At 38.5% G+C, this 22,041-nt stretch overlaps 4 protein-coding genes across 5 annotated transcripts in view; all 4 read right to left on the minus strand.

The window, feature by feature from the left end:
• Positions 1-8,022, minus strand: part of LOC126767800 (suppressor of lurcher protein 1) — a 49,921-nt gene extending 41,899 nt beyond the window's left edge. Inside the window, exons 1-2 of the mRNA XM_050485438.1 lie at positions 7,636-8,022; positions 7,354-7,522 (exon numbers count right to left, since the gene is read on the minus strand). Coding sequence (XP_050341395.1) covers positions 7,354-7,522; positions 7,636-7,747 — 281 coding nt within the window. The 5' untranslated portion in view covers positions 7,748-8,022. The remainder of the gene's footprint in view (positions 1-7,353; positions 7,523-7,635) is intronic.
• LOC126767807 (myosin regulatory light chain LC-2, mantle muscle) lies at positions 87-3,985 on the minus strand. Its single transcript, XM_050485449.1, has 5 exons — positions 3,513-3,985; positions 3,213-3,434; positions 3,029-3,148; positions 2,700-2,836; positions 87-589 (listed from the first exon to the last, which is right to left on the minus strand). Exons 1-5 carry the CDS (start codon positions 3,552-3,554, stop codon positions 409-411), a joined length of 702 nt encoding a protein of 233 aa, XP_050341406.1. The 5' UTR covers positions 3,555-3,985; the 3' UTR covers positions 87-408.
• A 3,584-nt stretch (positions 8,023-11,606) lies between the features above and the next one.
• LOC126755143 (glutathione S-transferase D7) lies at positions 11,607-14,371 on the minus strand. Of its 2 annotated transcripts, XM_050467521.1 has the most exons (5): positions 14,112-14,371; positions 13,155-13,367; positions 12,937-13,078; positions 12,047-12,298; positions 11,607-11,984 (listed from the first exon to the last, which is right to left on the minus strand). In XM_050467521.1, exons 2-5 carry the CDS (start codon positions 13,352-13,354, stop codon positions 11,919-11,921), a joined length of 660 nt encoding a protein of 219 aa, XP_050323478.1. In that variant the 5' UTR covers positions 13,355-13,367; positions 14,112-14,371; the 3' UTR covers positions 11,607-11,918. The 2 variants fall into 2 exon arrangements, with proteins under 2 accessions (XP_050323478.1, XP_050323470.1); XM_050467513.1 differs by lacking the exon at positions 14,112-14,371 and having other exon boundaries at positions 13,155-13,542.
• A 1,301-nt stretch (positions 14,372-15,672) lies between these two features.
• LOC126755137 (kelch-like protein 40b) lies at positions 15,673-21,110 on the minus strand. Its single transcript, XM_050467499.1, has 8 exons — positions 21,004-21,110; positions 18,306-18,508; positions 17,876-18,233; positions 17,404-17,775; positions 16,805-17,121; positions 16,475-16,676; positions 16,302-16,403; positions 15,673-16,233 (listed from the first exon to the last, which is right to left on the minus strand). The coding sequence occupies exons 1-8, from the start codon at positions 21,037-21,039 to the stop codon at positions 15,928-15,930; spliced, it is 1,896 nt and encodes a 631-aa protein (XP_050323456.1). The 5' UTR covers positions 21,040-21,110; the 3' UTR covers positions 15,673-15,927.
• Positions 21,111-22,041: the final 931 nt, after the last annotated feature.

The following is a 22,041-nucleotide window of genomic DNA, read 5'->3' on the forward strand; positions in this document are numbered from 1 at the left end:
TTAGTCATTGGTGGACTTGGTCATGCGAGGCGTATGTACATGGCGTGCGAGGCAAGCAGCGCGGTTAAAAATAAAAATGCCAACCGTTTAAACGCTCACAGCGCATTTGAGTCTGCGTGTCTTCGCACACACCACTTTTGATTTATTGTATTTTCAAACAGAAAAATTCGAGTTATCGGAGAAAAAAGTATTTGTGCGCAATAAAAATGTCACTTTACATGGTATTCACAATAAAATATCGGACACCACACACCCAAACACACACACTCACACACATGTGTGCACATATGTACGTGCTTAGGAGCGTTATGTGTGTGTGGACATGTGGTTGTGGGTATGGAGGTCTTGGATGAGCTAGCAAACTGCAATAAATATTGTTATAGCTGTATGTATATGTGTAAGTGTGTTTTATTCGTCTGCTCGTGGCTTTCCCTTCCGCAAGCCACACAGGATGCGACAGAAGGCTGGATAGTCAATCATAGCAGGTTCCTCGAGAGTTTTGGCTTTGGCGATCGGTGCATACTTCAGCGCTTCGTTGGCCTCTGCGGTCGTCATGACATCGCCGTAGTTGGTAAGCTCCTCATATATTCTGTAATACAGTAGAAATTTGCGATTAGAAAAACAAAAACAAAACATTTTTATTAGTAACTTTTTGGCGCTAAAGTGTTAATAAGCAATGACATACCTAAATCTATAATAAATTTGCATTAGAACAACTATCACACAGAAAATAACAAATCAGAAAAACGAATGGTCATATAGGTTTGACTAAATAAACTTCTCTCGTTATTTTAAGGGTTTTCATAGGTTTACGGGTTTCAAAAAATTGATTTTTTTTTGTCTTTTTAATTTTGCAACATCTCTAGAATATTGTCCTAAATTTTCAAGTTGATCCGAATAATAGTTACGGAGATACAGCCATGAGAACTTGTGCGCTCGAGGTTAGCTAGGCTAAGTGCGCCGTCTTTAATCGCGTTTTTCCCGAAACTGTGGTTTTAAAGTCGGTTGGCAAGATTTCTCGAGAACTATTCAATCGATCTTCATGAAATTTTACAAAGATCCTTGAGATACAATTCTTAAAGACGTGGATGAAATTTTTTTCGCTTACAACTATTTGAAAAAAAAAAATTTGCGAAATTTTAATTTTTTTGTCAAAATGTCTACCACAATTCCAATTTTCAGATTTTTTTTCTTTCGTCCATGTTCTAATTTAAAGTTTTAACTAAAACACGTATTTTTTTAATTTTAGATGATCCTGTAAGGAGTCATCTTGCCAACGTGGGACGCATATTTTTTCCGAGGGGTCACCGTAAATGGCGCCGCAATGGCCGAGTTTAAAATATTTTTCCCAAAAATTTTAGAATTTCTTGTTAATAACGTATGTTTGTAACAATAAAAAGTTCTAATAAAATATTTCATATTTTGTATGAGAAAAAAATTGTTGAAAAAAGGTTGTTTTTTACCCGGAGAAACCCATGTAACCCCCTAAATATGTAGTTTCACCTTTCATAAATGTTGTTTTTTTTTATAAAAAATCTGGAAGTGGATAATATTGCCAGTGTTGACAATATAAAATTATTCGTTAGTAGTAGGAACTAGGCGAGTGTCAAATCGAAGAAGCAACGGTTAGCGATACAGAAAGCAAGCAGTTATCGAAGTATCCACCAAAAGTGATGGAATTAGAATTTCCGAGAATTTCTTCCCGTTACTTTTTTCCGACTGCATTTGAAACAAATAGACAATAGCTTGTAAAGCCATCATCGTCGTAAGAACAAGACTTTGTTTACTATTGCAATCAAACTTTGACAGTTCGTTTCGTAGGGTATCGAAATCTTATCTATTATACCTTGTATTCACATCTCACTTGTTTAAAATTTAGCTTTTTTTGTTGAAGAAAAAAGAAAAGGGGAAAATCCAAGTCCTCATCACTTTTCTAAGCTGCGAAGTTGAGCATAAAACTAGGGTCTTTAACCCCAAATAATCGATAAAATCAATACCACTAAGAAAATTTAATATATATTTTTGCTTCGGAAATATTTTTCTAAATATGCTCCAACAAGTGGTAATAATAAAAGCTATTAGTGAAATATCGACGAACGCAAGGTGTTTATTGGAAATTTATATTGTTTAGTAAAAGAGACTTTGGTAAGTTCTAAGGTCTCTGTGGCTAGCTTATGGATTTAGGCACAAATATTCTTATGTCCCAAATGCACTTAAAGTTTAAGCCTGACAAGAGGAGTCAAAGTGTCCATAATGTTTGAGTTTTAAATTTTCCCTCAATAGAGAGGGATTCATTTAAGGGATTTATATGTACATACATATATTTAAGAATACACACAGAAAGTTTTATATCGTTCCGATGAATATTTCAGAGTATTTTTTGAGAGTAGCTCCCGGAGATCAGCTGTAGCTCCTTTCAAAATAAATATTTTTACTAATACTAAATCTTGAAATACAGTAAAAATATACCAAAATATGGTTATACGTTTTACGATCAAAAAATTCTGGAAATATAACTGCATATAACCCCTTAATTCATGTTCGACTTGGTCCTAACTTTTGGACATAAAACGAACTTCAACTTTCACAATTCACAATAGCGTAAAGTGAAGTGTTTTTTGAAACTTTCTTATTACCAAACTAATAACAACTAGAAAATAATATAAATAAATTTCCAATATAAATCGGGGCATACATACTTTTTCTCCTCAATTTTGCCCGTACCATAATCGTCCCACTTGCTCCAAGCTTCCAACAGCACATCCTCTGGATCCAACTCAACCGTGCGATGGCTCATTAACTCTATGAAAGCCTCGTAGTCCAAAGGATCCTTTGCCTGTGTGGAAATTCGTACTTTTACACAACACATTACACACATTAATAATATATATTAAGGACACTTATCACGCTCAAACTCTAATTGCACACTTTTATTGCACATTTTATTTACACTTCACATAAGAAACTTGCTCTTGTTGTTTTGCTTCAACTATGTAATCTCCAATCATGACAACTTTTTATTATTCACCTCCTTAAGCATTTCCTCGATCAGCTCGTCCGGCGTGTCTGTGCCGAGCGCGGTGAAGGTGAAGCGCAAATCATCCTTCGAAATCAAGCCGTCGCTGTCCAAGTCGAGCAGCACGAATACCTGTCAACACCAAATAAATTATGTCATTTGCACAACACTCGCACATTTGCCATTTGTCTTCTACTTCTTTCAATTCAGCCAACTTGCGTATATCCAGGTCCTTCATCGCTTCCAAGTCATCGGCGGACACTTCGTCGGGGGCGCGATAGTTGCCTTTGGTCACGGGTTTCTTATAAGTTGGATTGAATATCTCATTGATGGCCGCCATTGCTTCCGACTCGACTTTTGGTGGACTGGGCGGACGCACGATGGAAGCCTTGCGGGCAGCGCTGGCGCGACGACGTCGCTACACGCACGAGAAATTTAAAATTATATAAAATTTGTAGCAATTTTGTAGTTTTATGGCGTTGCATTCGCTGCATACCTGCTCCATTTCATCGACGGAAAATGTTATAGGATCAGACATTTCGGCGCTTTGCTTTTTAGAACTGTGTGTATTTTCAAAAAATAATTCACTTTAATTGTATTTATTTAACAATACACATTTATCCTTTTCAGCCTTGAAAGGGATGTACACTAATATAAGATTGTGTCTAACACTCGCGACAACTAGGTTAGGACCCAAGTACCCTCGAACGTTCGTGCAAACGCTTTGCTAATCGTTAACTGAAAATTCGTTTGCCGTTTTAGTTCGAATTTATTGACAAATTGAAAGAGAATTATTTATTTATTAGAAATATTTTTTTTCTGTGCTTCGAAAAGAGTCCAAGATCTTCTCTGGCGAACGCACAAGCGTCGCGATTTCTTGCAATGTTCGTTCTTGTATTTTTAGCCCGATTTCCGCCAAGTTGCTCACCGTGGTTCTTCTCCACGGCAAGTCAATTTTGAATTACAACCCCGCTGCTAATGGCCGATTTCTAATAGCTAATGGCCATCCACTACCTGCTCGCTTGATTTTGTCGCGTCGACGCAATTGAAATTGCGAAAATGTCATTACGTTGTCCGCCTGCACGAACCCGCAGCTCATACAAAATGCATATATCATCTATAAATGCATATAAATGCACATACTTATTTTGTTGAATTTGTCGGTGTGTATAGCTGTGCAAATGCCTATATTAGATAAATTGGCCACAGTATCGGTGAGGGCGGTGCTCTGGCAACACAAACGCAATTTTTTCAATTTGTTGCAATTTGAAGGAAATATTTTGCAAATTACTTAAATCTCTGCCAAAGCAACTATTGTCAAAGGATGCAGATATATAATACCGTTAGCTAAAATTATGCATAATATCTGCGGTTAAAAGTTTCATTTATTATGAAGAAGGCTTTAACTAAGGCCTGACTAACCTTTGAGCAATAATAGCTTGCTAACCTAGAACACTCACGTTGAAGGTCACCATAACTTGGAAAAAGCTTACAGAGTTTTATCAAAAAACACAAGCCTACGAGTGGTACAAAGCCATCAAAGACAGTCAAGAAATCGTTGAAGACATGCCTCCTTCGATCTTGTCAACTCATGAAAATATTAAAAAAGTAATGGACATGGCGCTTGAAAAGAAGTCCACAATCATCGGAATGGAGGGGAAAAAACGAGCCGAAACCAAAAAATCCACGCCAAAGCCGCTCAAAAACAAGGTGAAGTTCATTTTTTTTTTCGATAGTCGTGGTTTGGTGCACTATGACTTTGTTCCGAAGAGACAAACGGTCAATAAGGAGTTCTATTTGGTAGTATTGAGACGTTTGCGTTAGAACATCCGTCGAAAATGGTCGGAATTGTGGAAGAAAGAAATTCCCACAAGAAACTCCTCTTCAGTGGGAGATTTTCATGCTTTGAAAGAGCTCAAGGCCTCTGCAGATAATTCAATTGAGTGAAATAAGCTCTTTTGTCTCTCTTTGCACCAGTGACTGTTTGATGGCCTCCCACAGCTGTGACACACGCTTGTCCAATAAATTCATTGCCATAAAAATTTCGCAAACATTGATATTGGCAGATTGATTTATGCCAATGATGTGTGACAAAAACACAACTCTTTATGTTTGAATGAAAACGGATTAAATTTAGAAAGCACATTCAACGAGCACACCGCCATTTAGCCACACTTATTTATGTGCACTTCATGGAATGGTGGCAGCAAGAAGTGCATATGTCGAGTACTGCGAGATTTATGTAGGAAACAAGAGCAGCCACCAGCAACCGAAATGACTGCGCCATCTCCGACTTGCTGCTTGCCAGCCACCCACCAACTATTGGATGGCCGCCGGCCGCCGGCCGCATTGACAAGTTGCAACATTGCGTTAATTTAAATGTTGCATGTAGCAATATACTACGTATGGCCGTGTGCTGTACAAAGCCGCTCGCGACAACCTTGTTGCCTCGCACATCATTGGGCGAGCCCCAGCATGGGACAGGCAACGCTACCTTGCCGCACAAAGTTGCACTGCCACATTTGGTTATCGTTTTGTGGCTTCGCCCGTTGTTAATGCCAAAAATTTTCTATTTACATTAATAATTCCGATAAATACTCAACGATAGTGCAGATATCAATGCATTTAGATTTTTATTTGGCACTTTTTGTGCGTGGAATTTTCACAGGAATGTTCGAATTTTTGAATTTCCCCCCCTCTTTCGTTTGCGCGTTCAGTATTTGGACGGATTTATGCAGTTACATATACATATGTAATTTATTTAATTGGCAGATGTTGGATTTTGCGTTGCATTTAATTTGTGGCATGCTTCTTATAACGGGTGCTTACAGAATTCTCATTGCACGAGTTGAAAAATTAATATTGAAAAACATTTTTTTATTTCTAACTAAAATGGATTAAGCTTTTTTATGAAACAAAGAATGCTCTCTCGCAAAATTTCGTAAATTTTTTTAAATCTGTGTTAAATATTGGGAATTCACAATTTTTTTCCGATTCTGCAGATATTGCAGATGTAGAAAAGAAAATCCTTTTCGGAAAAAAGCTTTTCCACAAGTTCAATCTCTATTTCTTTGAGTTTAATCTCTACTTCTTTACGATTCAAATGACGCTCGCAAGTTCTATTATGATGGCCTTTTTGAGATCTCAATCGAAAATATAATTAGAAAATATATCTTTCAGTCGTTACACCTCAGTAGTGCGTTCCGAATTTTAGAATGAATAAAAACATCGAACAAAGATTTTTTCTCAAATTTTGTATTTCTAACCAAATTTCGTACGCAGAATCCTTGCAAATGTTGGAAAAGGCCTACGGTGAACCAGTTTTATCAAAAACGCAAGCCTACGAGTGCTACAAAGCCTTCAAATACTGCCAAGAGATCTTTGAAGGTATGTCTCGTTCTGGACAACTGATGAAAGTATTAGAAAAGTAAAGAGAACTCGACATCTCCCGCGAATCCGTACGAATGAATTTGGTGGATATTTTGGGTATGAAAGGCCTTCTTCCTCGTGTCGTCCCAATGAAGATGATTTTTTTCAAAAATAATACCGTAAACAAGTCTTTTTGGACATGCTTGATCTTGCGAATTCCGCTCCCACATTTATAGAGAGCTGCGCATTAGATATGGGCTTATGAGGAATGGAGGGAAAAATCGAGCCGAAGCCAAAAAAACACGCCAAAGCCGCTCAAAAATCAAGGTGATGCTGATTGTTGTTTTCACCAAGAATTTATTCTAGCGGGACAGTCGATCAATAAGGAGTTCTATTTGGCTGTACAGGGGCGTTTGCGTAAGAAATTCCGTCGAAAACGGTCGGAATTGTGGAAGAGCAGTTCTTGGATTTTACATTATTAATAATTCCTTCGAACTTTTTTGTCACAATGTATATAATTTAAGTACCATATCTAAAAAACAAAAAGAGCCTGCTAACGAATTTCAGTTTTATTCAAATTTCTGACTGGGATGCAAGGCAGGGAAATCACTATTTATTGACTAACCACCTTGCTGATGACAAAATTCAAGCGGAACTCACTTAATTTCTTCACATATGCAAATCTTTCGAGTAAACACGAAGACACATGTTGCACACATCACAATTTCACCTGCTGCACGACATCGACACGAAAATTTTGATTTCTTTTGACATTTCATGTTTCCGTAAACACAATTTCGTAAGCGAATTATGGCGCGCCAAAACTTTGTACACACTTCTTGGAAAGAAAGGAGAATATTTTGGTTTGCCAAGTAAAACCTGTAACGCACTGCATGCCCGCTAAATTATTTGATGCGACACACCTCCTGCGTTGCATGTGTACACACATAGTTACGCGCTAGACTTACCCGGCTGCCAGTTGCAGCGTCTGGAAGCGCAGGGCGACCAACTCGTCATTGCCGCCCGCGATGAAGATCAAGTAACAGTCATTCTTGGCGCCACGCAAAGTGCTTCCGTTAATGGCGATGTTGCCCCAACTGGTGGCGTTGCGCTCGCTGGCATACATGCACGAGCACTCTGCGTTAAGTAGCAGTCAACAATGAAAAGAAAGAACAGAGTTCACACAAGCATGTTAATTAATGCTATCGCTTTGTGGGCCAAGTAAAAGACCATCGACGCGGCACACCAACCTAACCATAATTCTTTCTGCAACAATGCTGCAATCCCCTGACAAATGTGCGCGCAGAGGAGGGCCAGCAGCAACGCGCGACGCACAAATCTCCCAGTCGTTGTAGGCGGCATCCGGCACAGCTTGCGGAAGGTCACGTACGCAGCAAATGCAATGGAGTGTTGGCAAAATTTGCGCTGCAAACTAGCAAGAGGTGTTCAAGTACGCGTTCGCACGGCACTCCCGCACTGCGTCGGTCACGTGTTTAGCTCTAACCGGTTACGTGCCGCGTTAGCGACGATAGGTGCACACGCACTGACTTGTTAACTTTTGTTTGTTGCGGAGCGAAAAGCGCGCGAAAGGTGGACCACACGTGCTAATAGCCGAGAGGAGACTGCGAGTGTGGCCAACTGGAGCCCAACGCCGATGCTGCGATATGAAGCCATTGTCGAAGTGGCTTGCGGCATGAGCGGAAAAATTTCCATGGTCCATTTCTACGTGTATTCTATTCTTATCCCGTTGACAGCTTTCACGACAACTTCGGTTTCAGCTTCAGCGACGCCGATGGCCGAGAAACAGTTTAAAGCTAGTGATTGTAGTACCTCCTGCTTGTGTGGTGCATGGCGCTTGGGTGTGCGGTGTTATCGTTTGCCCAAAACGGAAACGACAACTCTGCCGCCTGTCTCCCACTGCTGTCCATTGACCAGGCAGCTTGTGGCAGGTATACAGCTCCATACATATACATATATATAGTATGTTGCATGTGCCACATGTGAGCTTTGTGTAGAAATGCTTGAGCAACGTGTGTCGTTGTCAACTTTAGAACATGTGGAGGAACGGGTGGTTTATTAAAAATAGCTCCACTTCGTGGTGTTACTTTTGTACAAACCTAAATGAGCTGTGAAAATTACCTAGTTATGTATGTATACATTGTTGTTGCTGATGCTTGTAACCTAATTTAGTTTTTTATGGGAGGAAAATATGAAGGAATATCATCTGTATCGCCAACAATCGCAAACACAATTAAGTTGCCACAATAAGTGGCACGTTAAAAAGAAGATACAATAACACAGACATACAAACATATTTGTTTATTATACACTAGAGATCACATGACTAACCACGGTATTAATTGTCTTGATTGGGTATTATTAATCTAAATTTTTTGTCATTTGGAGCTAGTCTTATTAAGAACCATCTACATTTTAAGAGGAGAGTTTTCCATACCAATGACCATGACCGGCTTTCGAATATTTAGAGGTACAGCTGGTATGAGAGCCTAAAAAAAGGCGATATTTTGGAATAAAAAGGACTTACACAATACAATATTTCGGAAGAAAAAATTCAAAATCCCCGATTGTAAGAAACACATGTGCCACACGCCTGTCGCGGTTCCCGTTCTCTCCTTCAATAACTTCGATCGAAAAAAATCGAAAATTGTCAAAATGACGGCGTTTAAAAAACATGATGAACTTTAGCCAAAATATTGGTCGTTTTTAAGACCATGCATTCCTTCCTCTTCTTTATTGGCGTAGACAACGCTTACGTGGTTATAGCCGAGCTTACAACAGTTATCCAGTCGTTCTTCCTTTTCGCAGTTTGGCACCAATTGAAGTTTCCAAGTGTAGCGAGGTCCATCTTTCATCCTTTCGGACGATAGCGTAGCCGCTGCCTCTTAATTCGCTGAACTCCATCAATGGCGTCGTATATTGCCAATGCGCAAAGGACTATAAATCCTTTCTCTTGAAAACTAGTAACGCTGACTCATCAGAAGTTGTCATCGTCCATGCCTCTGTACCATATAGTGGCACGGGGATGATGAGCGACTTGTAGAGTTTGGTGTTTGTTCATCGAGAGCGGCCTACTCATTCCGACTGACTGGCAAAACAGTTGACTGTTGTTGTTGTTGGGACGACCGAATTTATGACTGTAAACAGTGACGTGGGAGCCAAGTAGCGAAAGCGACCATTGTTTATATAATGACAGGAGATATTTCGTCTTGTCCTCGACCAAAATCAACTAAAGGCGCGGCTGTTGAGATCTTTTACATGAATATCATCGGCGTACGCCAGCAGCTGTATACTCTTATAGAGAATTGGACCCTCTCTTTTCAGCTCTGCAGCTTCAATTATGTTCTCTAGGAGTAAATTTAAGAAGTCGCACGATAAGGAGTCGCCTTCTCTGAAACCCCGTTTGGTATCGAAAGAGATCCTTCGGAGAGGTCCTTCCCGATCCTCACGGAGCTTTTGGTGTTGCTCAACATCAGTTTACACAACCGTATTAGCTTTGGGGGGTTACCAAGTTCTGACATAGCGGCATAGAGCCAGTTCCTTTTCGTGCTGTCGAAGACGGCTTTAAAATCGACGAAGAGGTGGCGTGTGTCGGTCTTCCATTAATCCATCTCCAATTATGCCCTAAATATATGCATTTGAAACTAATTAATACCTAATGGAATATTATAGAGATGTACTCTCTTTAAAGCGCAGCTAATGTATATACATACATATATGTTCATAGAAAATTCTATTTTGGTACTAAGTTATTTACTTTCCCGCACCTTTATTTAAAAAAAAAAACTAGAAAATCAATTGTAGTGTGTAATTTAGAATGATTTTGATACCATTAACACACACTTACACACACACAAACATATTTGCCTGCTGGTGTTTCTGGTTGCCTCGACGACACAACCATATTGAGGGTGGGTGCCACCCTTTAAGCCAGGTAAATGTATTTTTAGCCGTCAGCTGTGGAGTAATTTTTCGGAAACACCTACGTTTACTGAGACGCTTTCACATACATACATATGTATTAAGCGTTCATTAAATTTCTACTGACAACGCAATAAAAATTACATAGAAAGCGGTCAATTGATTTGTGTCACCCGAGGCGTGTAAGTATTAGAGATTATTACTGAAAATGATTTCGTTCTATTGATTGCTTAAGTTTGCCGACACAAACTCACCTTAGTCTATTTGTACTTGTATATGTATGTATGTACAAGGTCTGTCGCAAAAGAAACAGAACTTTTTAAATATAACTGTTTCTGGTGGCGCCACCTATTGGTGGATATATGAAATAAAAAGTTTGATCTCTTGTTGACATTTCGTAAAAATTTTAAGACAATTGGATAACTACAATGGATGTTATCGATCAAAAAGTGACAGCAGCTTTTGGTCATCGGTCGTAAAAGGCAAAGAGCAAATATTAAATTTTGTTTTAAACTGGGGAAAACGTTTACTGAAACATTTCAAATGATGAAAAAAGTTTATGGTGATCAGTGCCTATCCCGTAGTAATGTGCATGAGCGGTTTAAGCGATTCCAAGAAGGTCGTGAGGACCTCTGTGACGATCAGAAGTCGGTCGTCTTCAGAAGTCAAAAATAAAGACAATGCTGATTTGTTTTTACGATTCCGAGGGTGGTATTGTACACCGAGAGTTCATCCCACCTGGCCAAACTATTAATGCTCTGTTTTACCTTGGTGTTATGAAGCGTCTTTTGTCACGCATTCGTCGTGCTCGACCAGAATACCGCGAGGCAGGGTCCTGGCGCCTGTTGCACGAAAATGCGCCGTGTCATCGGTCGACGCTTGTCACTGATTTTTTGACAAAAAACTCCATATTAACCATTAATCACTCACCCTACTCACCTGATCTGGCACCCTGTGATTTTTACCTATTTGGAAAACTTCATTTGCCCATGAAAGGACACTGGTTTCAGGACATTTCAGCTATCCAAAAGGCGACGACCGATATTCTCAAGAGCATTCCGAAAAATGACCTTAAACACTCATTTGAAATGCTAATTAACCGGGCTAAACGCTGTATCGAAGCACAAGGAAACTACTTTGAATAAAAAAAATATAACTTTTGAAAAATATTAATTTTTTTTTGTTTTTTTAACAGTCCTGTTTCTTTTGCGACAGACCTTGTATGTATGGCATGTTTTTCATAGTCCACCTCCGTTTCAATTCCAAGAACTACACGAAACACTTTGCTTTGTGCTATTTACTACAAGAGTGCCTTTTATTTATACTACGAAGTTCAAAATTCGGTTCAAACTACTACATTAGAACTACAAGAAACAAGAGAAATGGGGCATATTCCTGCTTTCATAGCAAATAAGAATGTTGTTGCTTTCACTGAAGAAACTTTGTTGTAATTCCACTTGCAAATATTTCCTAAATTTCTCTATAGTTATCGTAAACTAGTTCCAAAACATTGTGTTACTTTGAAAGCAAGAAAGTACCCCATATTTCGTATTAGTTGACAATGATCAAATACATATTTTAATCGACTTTCAAGTTATGGGATCTCGGTTTTTGCACGAAACAAATCGGCCAATATAGTCGCTTTGCTGGCATTCAGTTCCTAGTTGGGAAGAGTACAAAACCTAAATAATAAGGCAACAATTGTAATGTTCGCTGATTTACCTCATAGTCGTACGGCGCCATGTGGTCCTTGCAGCGTTGCAACCAATGTTTGACACGATTGTAGGAGTCCACCGCGAAGCCAAAAGCTTCACATTGTGAAACAGTAACCAACAGCGTGAGATCGGCAATCGTAAAGTGATCGGCAGCAGCGAATTCTTGACCCTTCAAAGTGCTGTTGAACCAATCGAAAGCTTCGGCCAAACGAGCTTTCTTCGATTCATCTAAAGGCGCGCTCCAGAGTGCAGTTGGTATCTGGAAATTGCATATCTGATTACTTACAAGCAATGAGTTGGTTTCGTGTGGAACTAGTGTATAAATGTTGTAAATACAACAACAAATTTCACCCGCGCTGTCTTCAAAACTTTTGCTTCCTTTCTCCTTGAATACTTACTGTTATGTAAGGTAAATTAATCAAGCGCGCTTACGATTTTAGACGGACCTAACAGCATTCTACTAAAATAATTCGAGCTGCAGAACTAAACCGAGAAGATACAATCTTCTATAAGAGTGTACAGCTGCTGGCGTATGCTGATGATATTGATATCATTGGCCTTAATAACCGCGCCGTTTGTTCTGCTTTCTCCAAAATGTGTAGAAGTTCACGCAAGTGAGGAAAGTTCTCTGATGGCCATTCACTTGGGAGTGGCCAGAAACGATTCTTGTACATATGTCCCAAGCAGCTTACGACTTCCGATCCTAGATCAAGTATCCTCTGAGTAGCCAAAGAACATTCGTTTGAAGCTGAGCTAAAGTGAGAAGGCGAAACATCCCCTCCACAGGGTTGTGCGCTGGGTTTGGGACCCGCCACGTAAAAAACGCCCCCAACGAAAAGCAACAAAAAGCTCCCCTTTTGATGCATATACTCGTACATATGTTGGATGCATACTCACATAGTAGTCATACATCCGCGCATACAGGGTGCCCAAATCAAACTGAATTCGCTGATCGACCATAGCACGAACACGCACATCTTTCGGGTAAAGTGTATCATCCTTTCCATAAGCTGCGGCCAAATATTGTAAAATCGCGCGACTAGACATTAAAACAACAACAACAAAAATTACAAATATTATTTACCACACTTTTGTAGGTAATGTATTTGTCTCACCTCTCCCACAACACCAGACCCTCATCATTGATGGTTGGTATACAGTGTTGCGGATTCAATTGCAGAAAGTCCGGTTTCAACTGATCACCGGCCAAGACATTGATGAGCTTCAAATCGAAATCGATGCCCAGCATTTTGCCCAGCAACAAAACCGCGCGACATGGCGGACTCGGCGGCAGATAGTAGAGTGTCACAGACATCTTGGCGCCACCTCTGCTCAAAACACAATAAACAAATTCTTTAACAATGTGCGATGTCTCGTCGAGCATTGTGCAAATGTGAAGTGAAGGATTTCAAAATGTCTGTCTGCGCAATAGCACTACAAATGGACTCCTCATTGCCAATGCTTGCAAACTGCTGTTGTTGTTCCGAGCGACTAAATGTTAGCTGTTAGGCATCTTGTGGTTAGTGCAGGCGCATCAATTATTAATTACAACAACAGTACTGGTCAATAATTATAACGGCAATTGATTTGAATGCGATCCATAATTAAACGGCATTACGAGCAGCACTTAACTGCAATTTTCCCCGCAAAGTTGGCCTATGTGAAGGCGTGTCTGTATGTTAATAGTATGTGCTCGGTACAAGGACCCAAGCATTAAAAGATAATCAGCTCAAATACAAGGTTTATGTGTACATAGAGAGCTCGAATGTATGTTTGATGAAAGATGTGTGGTTGTGTAGTCAATTGTCGTCTGTCCACGAAATGTCATCAAAACAAATAAAAGTTCGTTCAAGGCACACTCGTAACATTATCGAATTCACTAAAATATTTGCACTGCAAAGCGAGACTAAAAACTCCATAAAATGTAAAAATGTAACCGCACACACGAAAGCCTAGCTCCACGATTACGAATAAGAATATTGACTTTTCGTTGATTTCCTCTTCATAGAATAGCAAAGTTTGATGGGAAGTTGTTTTTAAATCCTACAAAAATTCCCCCGTATTCCACTCACCTCAATTGTTGTACAATATTGTGCGGCACAACAGCGACCGTATCGATGCAATTACCCAGCGTGAAGTGTCCAATCGCGACGTGTCGACTACACGCGTCCTTTTAGTGTGATTGTCCTTTGTGTTTGAGTGGAATTGGCGCTTTTTCGGCTCTTTAATATTTCGATGACAATTGGCTTCGGTAATTGGTCTTATGAACCAATGTCTATTACGAGTACTGGAAATTTCTTTAACAACAAATGACATAATTAATGCCGCCTGCGTTCTTTCCCAATAGCGGTAACAGTTTTGACGTAGGCTCGAGGGGCTTTTGTTCGGCGAAACGATTTGTTAAGCTGCTTCCGTTTCGCTTTGGACAACCGTTGCTTGGCGACCTTGTCGTCAATGTGAATTTGTTTATTCGTTTTACAGACGCGAAGACAGAATGCTTTCGATTCGATTTTATTAACTTAATACACACTAATAAAACACTAATGCAAATATTTTATTTATGACTTATCGAAACCTCCTAAGTTTACAAAGGCATAAAGAAATGCTCATACATACTACATGCATTTGTGTATGGGAACTTGACCTTTTGTATCACCTGACTTATGGAAATTTACTAGAACAACATCTGTATTTAAACAGGTTGGTACTTGATTTTCTACATTATTATACCCTTAACAGGGTATACTAAGTTCGCCACATAGCCTGAAATGCCCAGAAAGAAACGTAGGAGTCCACACAAAGTATATACAGGGTTTGTCCGCAAAGTAATAGGACTCCGAGCAACTGGAGAGTCAGGACAAACATTCTCGCATGACGTGTTTCTGTGAGTGATGCAAGTCGAAAATGCGGCGTTCAATAGAGCAAAGGTACGCGATTAAATTCTGTGTGTAACTCAGTAAATCTGCGACGGAGACGTTTGATATGACCAAGCAGGCTTACCCAGATGTTGCTTTAGCAAGAAGTGGTGTATTTCGGTGGCACCAGGCCTTTTTAGATGGACGGGAAGAGGACGCTAATGCAGATCGTGCTGGGAGACCTGCGACATCGACAATGTGACTCGTGTGCGCAAAGTTTTGAACTCAGACCGTCGACTAAGTATTCGTTTAATGCCCAGATGTTAAATTTATCAAAATCTGTGATTCATGACATTGTGGCGGAGCACTTGAACATACGTAGGGTGTGCGCGTAGATGGCCCCAAAAGTGTTCGAAACACTTTTCATAAGCACGTTTTGGGATGACCTTCAGCTCCTTCAGCGTATTTTGTTTTATCTCTTCGATCATTTGAAAACGGGTCCGATGATTGTTGACTTGTTTGCATGTCAAACACATATGTACATACACCTATGTCTCATCGGCAGTTGTAATGCTCTCCCTGAATGTGGGATCGGAATTCGCACAATCCAGCAAGTCCAAAGAGACTTGTTTATTGTATGGTTTTATACGAAATATTTATTGTGTAAAATTCTCTCACTTATTTCAAAGGACAGTTTGTTATATTATTGCCTGAGATTACTACTAACGCTCCTTGATCTCTAATCTACACATCAAACAAATAAATTTATTTAAAAGTATAATTTTTCAGTTTCTTAATTTATTAAAGTAAAAAATTCTGGTAAATCTATAGAAAGTATGGAGCATATTTGTTCTATTTAATAAATAAAGTTCCACATTTGGCAGCTTAGGTACAGTAGTCCAGTGTTTCAGTTCATAGTCTTCTTTATCTTTCCTAATTTATTTTGTTTTCCTTAATTTTCTTCACTTCTTTCTTTTTCTTCATTGCTTTGTCTTCATTATTTCTTTCAATTCCGCTATTTCTTCCATTTCCTTCATTCCTTTTTGTTCTGTAGTTCTTTTAATTTCGTTAATTCCTTTTCCTTCATATTTTCTTTTTCGTAAATTTCTCTCAATTCCTTAACTTTTGCCTCTTCCGCCAAAAACGTGGTTGAGACTGTAAAACTGTAATATATTCCAGCCTTAGGCAGTGCTTTAGCCTCAGACCATTTATCCTTTTTCATATCGTAAACTGACACATTATTTGTGTAAGACGATTTGGAACCGCCGCCAACGGCCCAAAGTTGTTGGTCTATAAAAATGCAGCCCAAGCCCCAACGGCCATTCGCCAAAGAGCAAATCTGTTAATAAAGGCAATGTTTGAAATGTTTTCGTCGAAATGTTCGAAATAAAAAATGCCGGAATTTACCTTAGTCCATTTGTCGGTCTGAACATCGTAGCGTTCTACGATCTCATTTTGACTCGGGGTCCAACCACCTATTACATAAATGTGTCGATTGTGTACAGCCACCTACAACATGAAGAGGCAATGGATGAGTTAGCAATGCAAATACAAAATTTTCAATTTCACTCTCAACTTACGCCAGGCAAATAGTGCTCTCTAAGTAAAGGTGCACATGCGGTCCACTTATCCGTATTGGGATCATAGCTTTCAACAGCTTTTAAATCGCCTTCGCCGTGGCCCCCAATTAAGTAAATTTTGCCATTTAGAGTCACCGCACGGGCGCCATAACGTGGCGTAATCAGTCCACATACTTCCTTCCAACCGTATGTTTTCGTATATCTAAATGAAACAAAAAAACCCTTGATATTTATGTACTTGTTTTCAAGCAAAAAATTTCAAACCAATAATGTTCGAAAATTGCATACCGAAACTGAGGAAAAAAGCAGTATAACTACAATTGTACTTACACTTCCACCGATTGTGAGACTTTGTCCAGATTCGCCAGTCCACCCATCACATAGATCTTTTCATCCAATTCTGTAACACTGGACCAGTATCGGGCTTTATGCATGTCGGGCAAACGTTTCCAAGTTTTCCTGCTCAAATTCCATCTATTTACGTCCTTTATCGCTTCGTGGTCTATTTTACCTCCAATGAAATATAAATCATCCTCCACAAGAATTGTTTCGAAATTCATAGCGTTTATTGTGATTTTATCCCACTGCACCCAGGTATCTTTTCTCTGGTTGAAGCGATATATGTAACCGTGATTTGAGTCCGCGCACTGTGGGAAAATTAAAATTAATTATTGTACATCATTTACGAAAATCCATTCGGAAAATTGGATTTGAACGAAATCGTGCAAATTCATTTTGTAGGGTTTCTCAAATTCGGAACTATACGATTGCTAAACTAAAATCATTAAAAAATTGACGGAATTTCGTCGCACAACTTAAGTCACGCCTTGCAGTCAATCTATCATACTACAGTATCGGCAGAAATTTCACTTCAGTAATGCTACAAGAACTCCTTCCTGTCAATGTTAATAACTTTTACTGTTACTTACGTCTGTTTGTAAGGCCATCAACGCTTTTGTTCTCCAATTACCACTCTGTCCTTCGCGGGGTTCGATGTATCGTAAATATATCATTGTACGCGACAAGGGTTCACATATCCACGACATAACTTTATAGGCCAATGTCTCGCAACCAGGCAACGGTTTAACTCGTGTCAGCAAAAGCGTTACATCGAAGTTGGTAAGACGTAAGCAAGACATCAACTCTGGCAGCGAGCTTCTGCGATCAGGAACTTTGTGGTTAAACCAACGCTCAACTGCGTCAAGGACATCCTCCTCACTGTTCACATTCAAATTATCACTTTCCACAAGCGCTTTCAATCTTTTTGCGCTGAACCTTAAAAAAACGGGGTCTCGAGAAATCTAAAAAAAAAAACAAAAATGGTGCGTGTTATAGTTTTACAAGTTTCATTTCAACTATATATCGTTTTAGGGAAGATTTTGTAATATGCCACATATTTACCTTACAGAAATTATTTATTTCGTATTCCTGCATTTTTTTCGCTAGCCAATCACATTGTGTCTCATGCTCTAACTCATATAACCGCTCTAGTGTAAATATGGATACGTTCTCCAAAAGGAAATCAACACAAAGCTCAACCACATCCTCCAACTGCATTATCATTGCACCTTTCAGTATTCTTTCCGCATTGTCCTCGGTTATTAGTGATGTGCCCGTATAGCAAAATGCCACCAGCCGCTCAAAGGTGTCACTATCAATATCATCTATCTCGATAACGGGTTTATTGTTCTCTTCATCTAGGAAGAGATTTCTAAAGTATGGACTTGCCGCTGTCAATATCAAGCGGTGCGCAGGAACTCTGTTGAAATTCAAATGATGCAATTAATATACTTTTTGGAAAACTTATGGACATATATTCAATGGAACTTACAAAAGCGGTGGATTGGACAATTTGAATGTTACATCGATAAGATGTTGCGCGTCATAGCACTGCCAAACGTTGATGACCAATCTTGAAACGTGGAACAGGGTTTTGTTGGATCCTATTGCTGAAAGTATCTCAGGACCGCCGTTTAATATTTTTACTTTTTTATCTCGGTTATCCTTCCTTTTTTTCACCGAACTTAGAAGGAACTGAAAAAAAAAACAATTAAAATAGGTGCATTGTAACGATGGAACTATGAATTAAACGTTTGCTGTTTAAAAATAATAATGAATGTTTAGTATGTATGTATATATATTTCCGCTTTTATGGCCGTAAAGTGAAGTCAGATAGCTCGTAGACTCTTTTCACACATTTCACTTTATTGTTCAAATATTTTTTGTTTTGAAAATATAGAAAAATGTGGTAGTTAAAATTCCCTAAAACTGTCCTGAGAAAAAATTTCTCGCGGTGTAATAATAAGCAGCTTTTCGAAAGTAAATTTTCACTTTTGCAACTCACTTTACATGCAAAGTGCAACTGCCGCTGCAATCACTTTACGAAACTCTGCATTTCAAAAGTATTTTACTCTCCCATCACCATATTACAACATATGTATGTTGTTAGCAAATACTCTCAGAGAACAAACGAATGTATGCTAGTTCACACAGGAAGCTTTTTGTTGCCGAAACTAGTAGTTTGTGGCGAGCGAGACAACGGGCCGCTCGTGCTTGGGTAACATGCTATGTGTTCTTGTTCGTAAGAGATCGCCGCGACATAGTTCTGCATTTCTTTTCATTTCGAAATATATGAAAACGTTTCAATGGCGTTAGTTTTCAAGGGAACAAAGTCAAAAAGACATATGTTCAGATATTTGCATTTTATCATATATACTACTGTGATCAAATTGAAAGGTGAATTTCCACAAATTTTTATCCATTTCATCTCCTTATAGCATTTGCAAAAATCCTCCGTCGTGTTGGCCATCAAAGTCTTCTCCGATTCAGCTTTTATATCCGTAATTGTGTCAGAACGGTGTCCTCGGAATGGTCATGTGAATTTGCTGAATAGCCAGAAGGTACACGAAGCACGATATTAGTTGAAAATGAGGCGAAATGATCACGAATAACCAATGCAGTGAAAGGGCAAGCAGAAATTGAACGCAATGGTCAACGCCTTGAGAAAAGTTACCGCTAATGAGCAACAAAAGTTTCTTCGTCTGAACTCGAATTTAATATGACGTCACTGTTACAACTTTCTCTCTGAGAGCATTGAAAAGAAAAGCACAAAACGCCATTTTTGTAAACAAAGCTGAAAAGTCAAGTTCTGAGAACAACAACAAACAAACATACGCAGTCACCTCACCAGTGACATCAACGAACAGCTGATATTGTTAATAGCCCTGACAGACGACAGCGTTAATTTGCATTAGCGGGCTTATTTTACATTTGCTTGCGCATTTGACCCATGTTAATGCAAATTTGTAATGCACAAGAATTTCGTGCATTTAGCTGAATTTACCAATTTTGAGTAGGCAACACTGCTCAAAAATGGCCGATTTTTGCTATTTTTTGACAGATGTCGCTTGAAGTCTGCCGCCTCTTTTGCGTTTACCGCATCAAAGATAAGCAGTTTTATATTGCTAATTAAATTATGTGCAAGTACATTAACAAAAACAAATTTTAATATTTTAGATGGCAGAAAATAAACAACGCACAGTTTTCTATCCATTTTTCTAATATTCTTAACTTTTTCGCATACTTTTTTCGCATCACAATCAATTATTGCTTTTAATTTCACTCTATTATCTTTGAACGTAGTTAATAATAAACGTATTTTTTCGTTAAATTTATATTGATTTTACCAAAATTTCTATTAATAATTTCTCTTATTCATTTTTACTTCACTTTTTTTTTTAATAAATAGACAAATGTCACAATCAGCTGTCTAAATGCACAAGTATGCCGTCTGTCACCATAAAATTTCAATGCGCATTAGCGTTGCTTAATGCGTATTAATTTTGCTTGTCTGTCAGGCCTATAAATTCACGAAGCACCAACACAACATGCCCAACCCCTATATTCTTGTAACTGCATCATGAAACTGCCTTGTTATCAATGTGAGATATACTCTGACGATAGAAATAAAAGTTAATAGAATTTTCCAAAAGAAAATCACACAATATTGCTAGCGTCGAAGAAAAGAGCCCTTAAGGATAAGCTGTTAGGTTAGCGGTAGGGAATTATGTATGTATGTGTGTATATATGTATGTATAGAAAGCCATTTTGTAAAGGATTATTTCCGTTTATTCACTGTCAGATCGCCATGTTATTTTGTTAATGGTGTTATTAAGAGCGGCGGGTATAACAAATTTTTTATTCATGACACTTTAAAATTTAAGCAAGAGCACAGAACAAACAGTTCTCTGGAACAAATTAATATCTCAACTTCATAAGTTTAATCTCACTCAGCACATAAGTATGTATGTACATTTTGAGCAGAGATTCGTAAACAAATGCGTCGGCAAGTGCAGGTACACGATCTTCGTGTGTGGATAATTCTCTCCGTTGATAGTTTTTCAACTTTTGCAATGCCGTTTTCACCATTTTCCTCACTTAACAAATTCTTAAATTAAATTAAATTTAAGAATTTAATTATAACACTATAATTTAACTATAAATAATTAAATGTTATGTATATTCCGTACCGGGTTTGGTGGGTTATCACTACTGGGCTTCAACATCTCTTTATATTTTTATATACAACAAAGCAACGGCGACACTGGGAGACAAAAGCAAAACCTAACACTTTTGATATTTGACAAATACTGAATGGTTCTACGTTGCAATGCCACTCAGGTGAATGCAATTAAGCCAGTCGCGCTGCAGGGTTGCCGCAACACCAACACATTTTTGTAGGGTTTGAAAAAGACTAAAGGAGTAATTTATTTGAGGCACGTGGAGGTTTGATATTTACAAACAAACAGTTCGATGTACGCTTTTGAGTACGATGATGCTCTTTTTTAAGTGCGTTCATAAAGCCAAGTAAGTGCTGTCCCTAAATAAAAGCGGTAGCGGCAAATTGTTAACAAAAATTGCTCATGCGCATACCTAAATAAACCCATTGGCAACGCTGAGCGTGCAAAATTCGATTTTGACAGCACGTTACGAAGTAAAGTTGGCTGCTGAAAGGGAAGAATTTGTATAATTAAATCAATATTTTTTTATTATTTATAAATTCATTCATTTTGCATTTATTTTTTTGTTTACTAATTTTAGAATTAAAGCAAGAGTTTGACATCTGTCATCACTTGCCAAGCAACAGTCGCCATTATTATTGGAGAGACACACAGAAAGCAAAACTTTTATTGTGGCATACTGCGCTTTCTTGTTTTATTATGATCTGTCACTCAAAGCGATGAAAGTTGTATGTACATATGTGAATGGACCTTAATACTTGTTCGGCGTCTTCACAGAACCGCAAGAATATAAGCATTAAAACTGCTCATGCTTTTTCAGGAAAAAACGTTTGAATTAATAAGAATAATGAAAGTAAAACCAAATCTGCTCAACTTGGAGTAACTTAGATTGGCCTCAAGAAAAGAACCGCACAATTTTTGACTTCGATAAACATGGTGATGTATTTTGAAAATAGAAATTGAGCTCCCCTCGTATATATACATACATATGTAAAAATATTTGCATGTATGTATATACATATACCAAACACTTATATTATAAACACT

Source organism: Bactrocera neohumeralis, chromosome 2 (genome assembly GCF_024586455.1).
Source record: "Bactrocera neohumeralis isolate Rockhampton chromosome 2, APGP_CSIRO_Bneo_wtdbg2-racon-allhic-juicebox.fasta_v2, whole genome shotgun sequence".
Lineage (NCBI taxonomy): Eukaryota > Metazoa > Arthropoda > Insecta > Diptera > Tephritidae > Bactrocera > Bactrocera neohumeralis.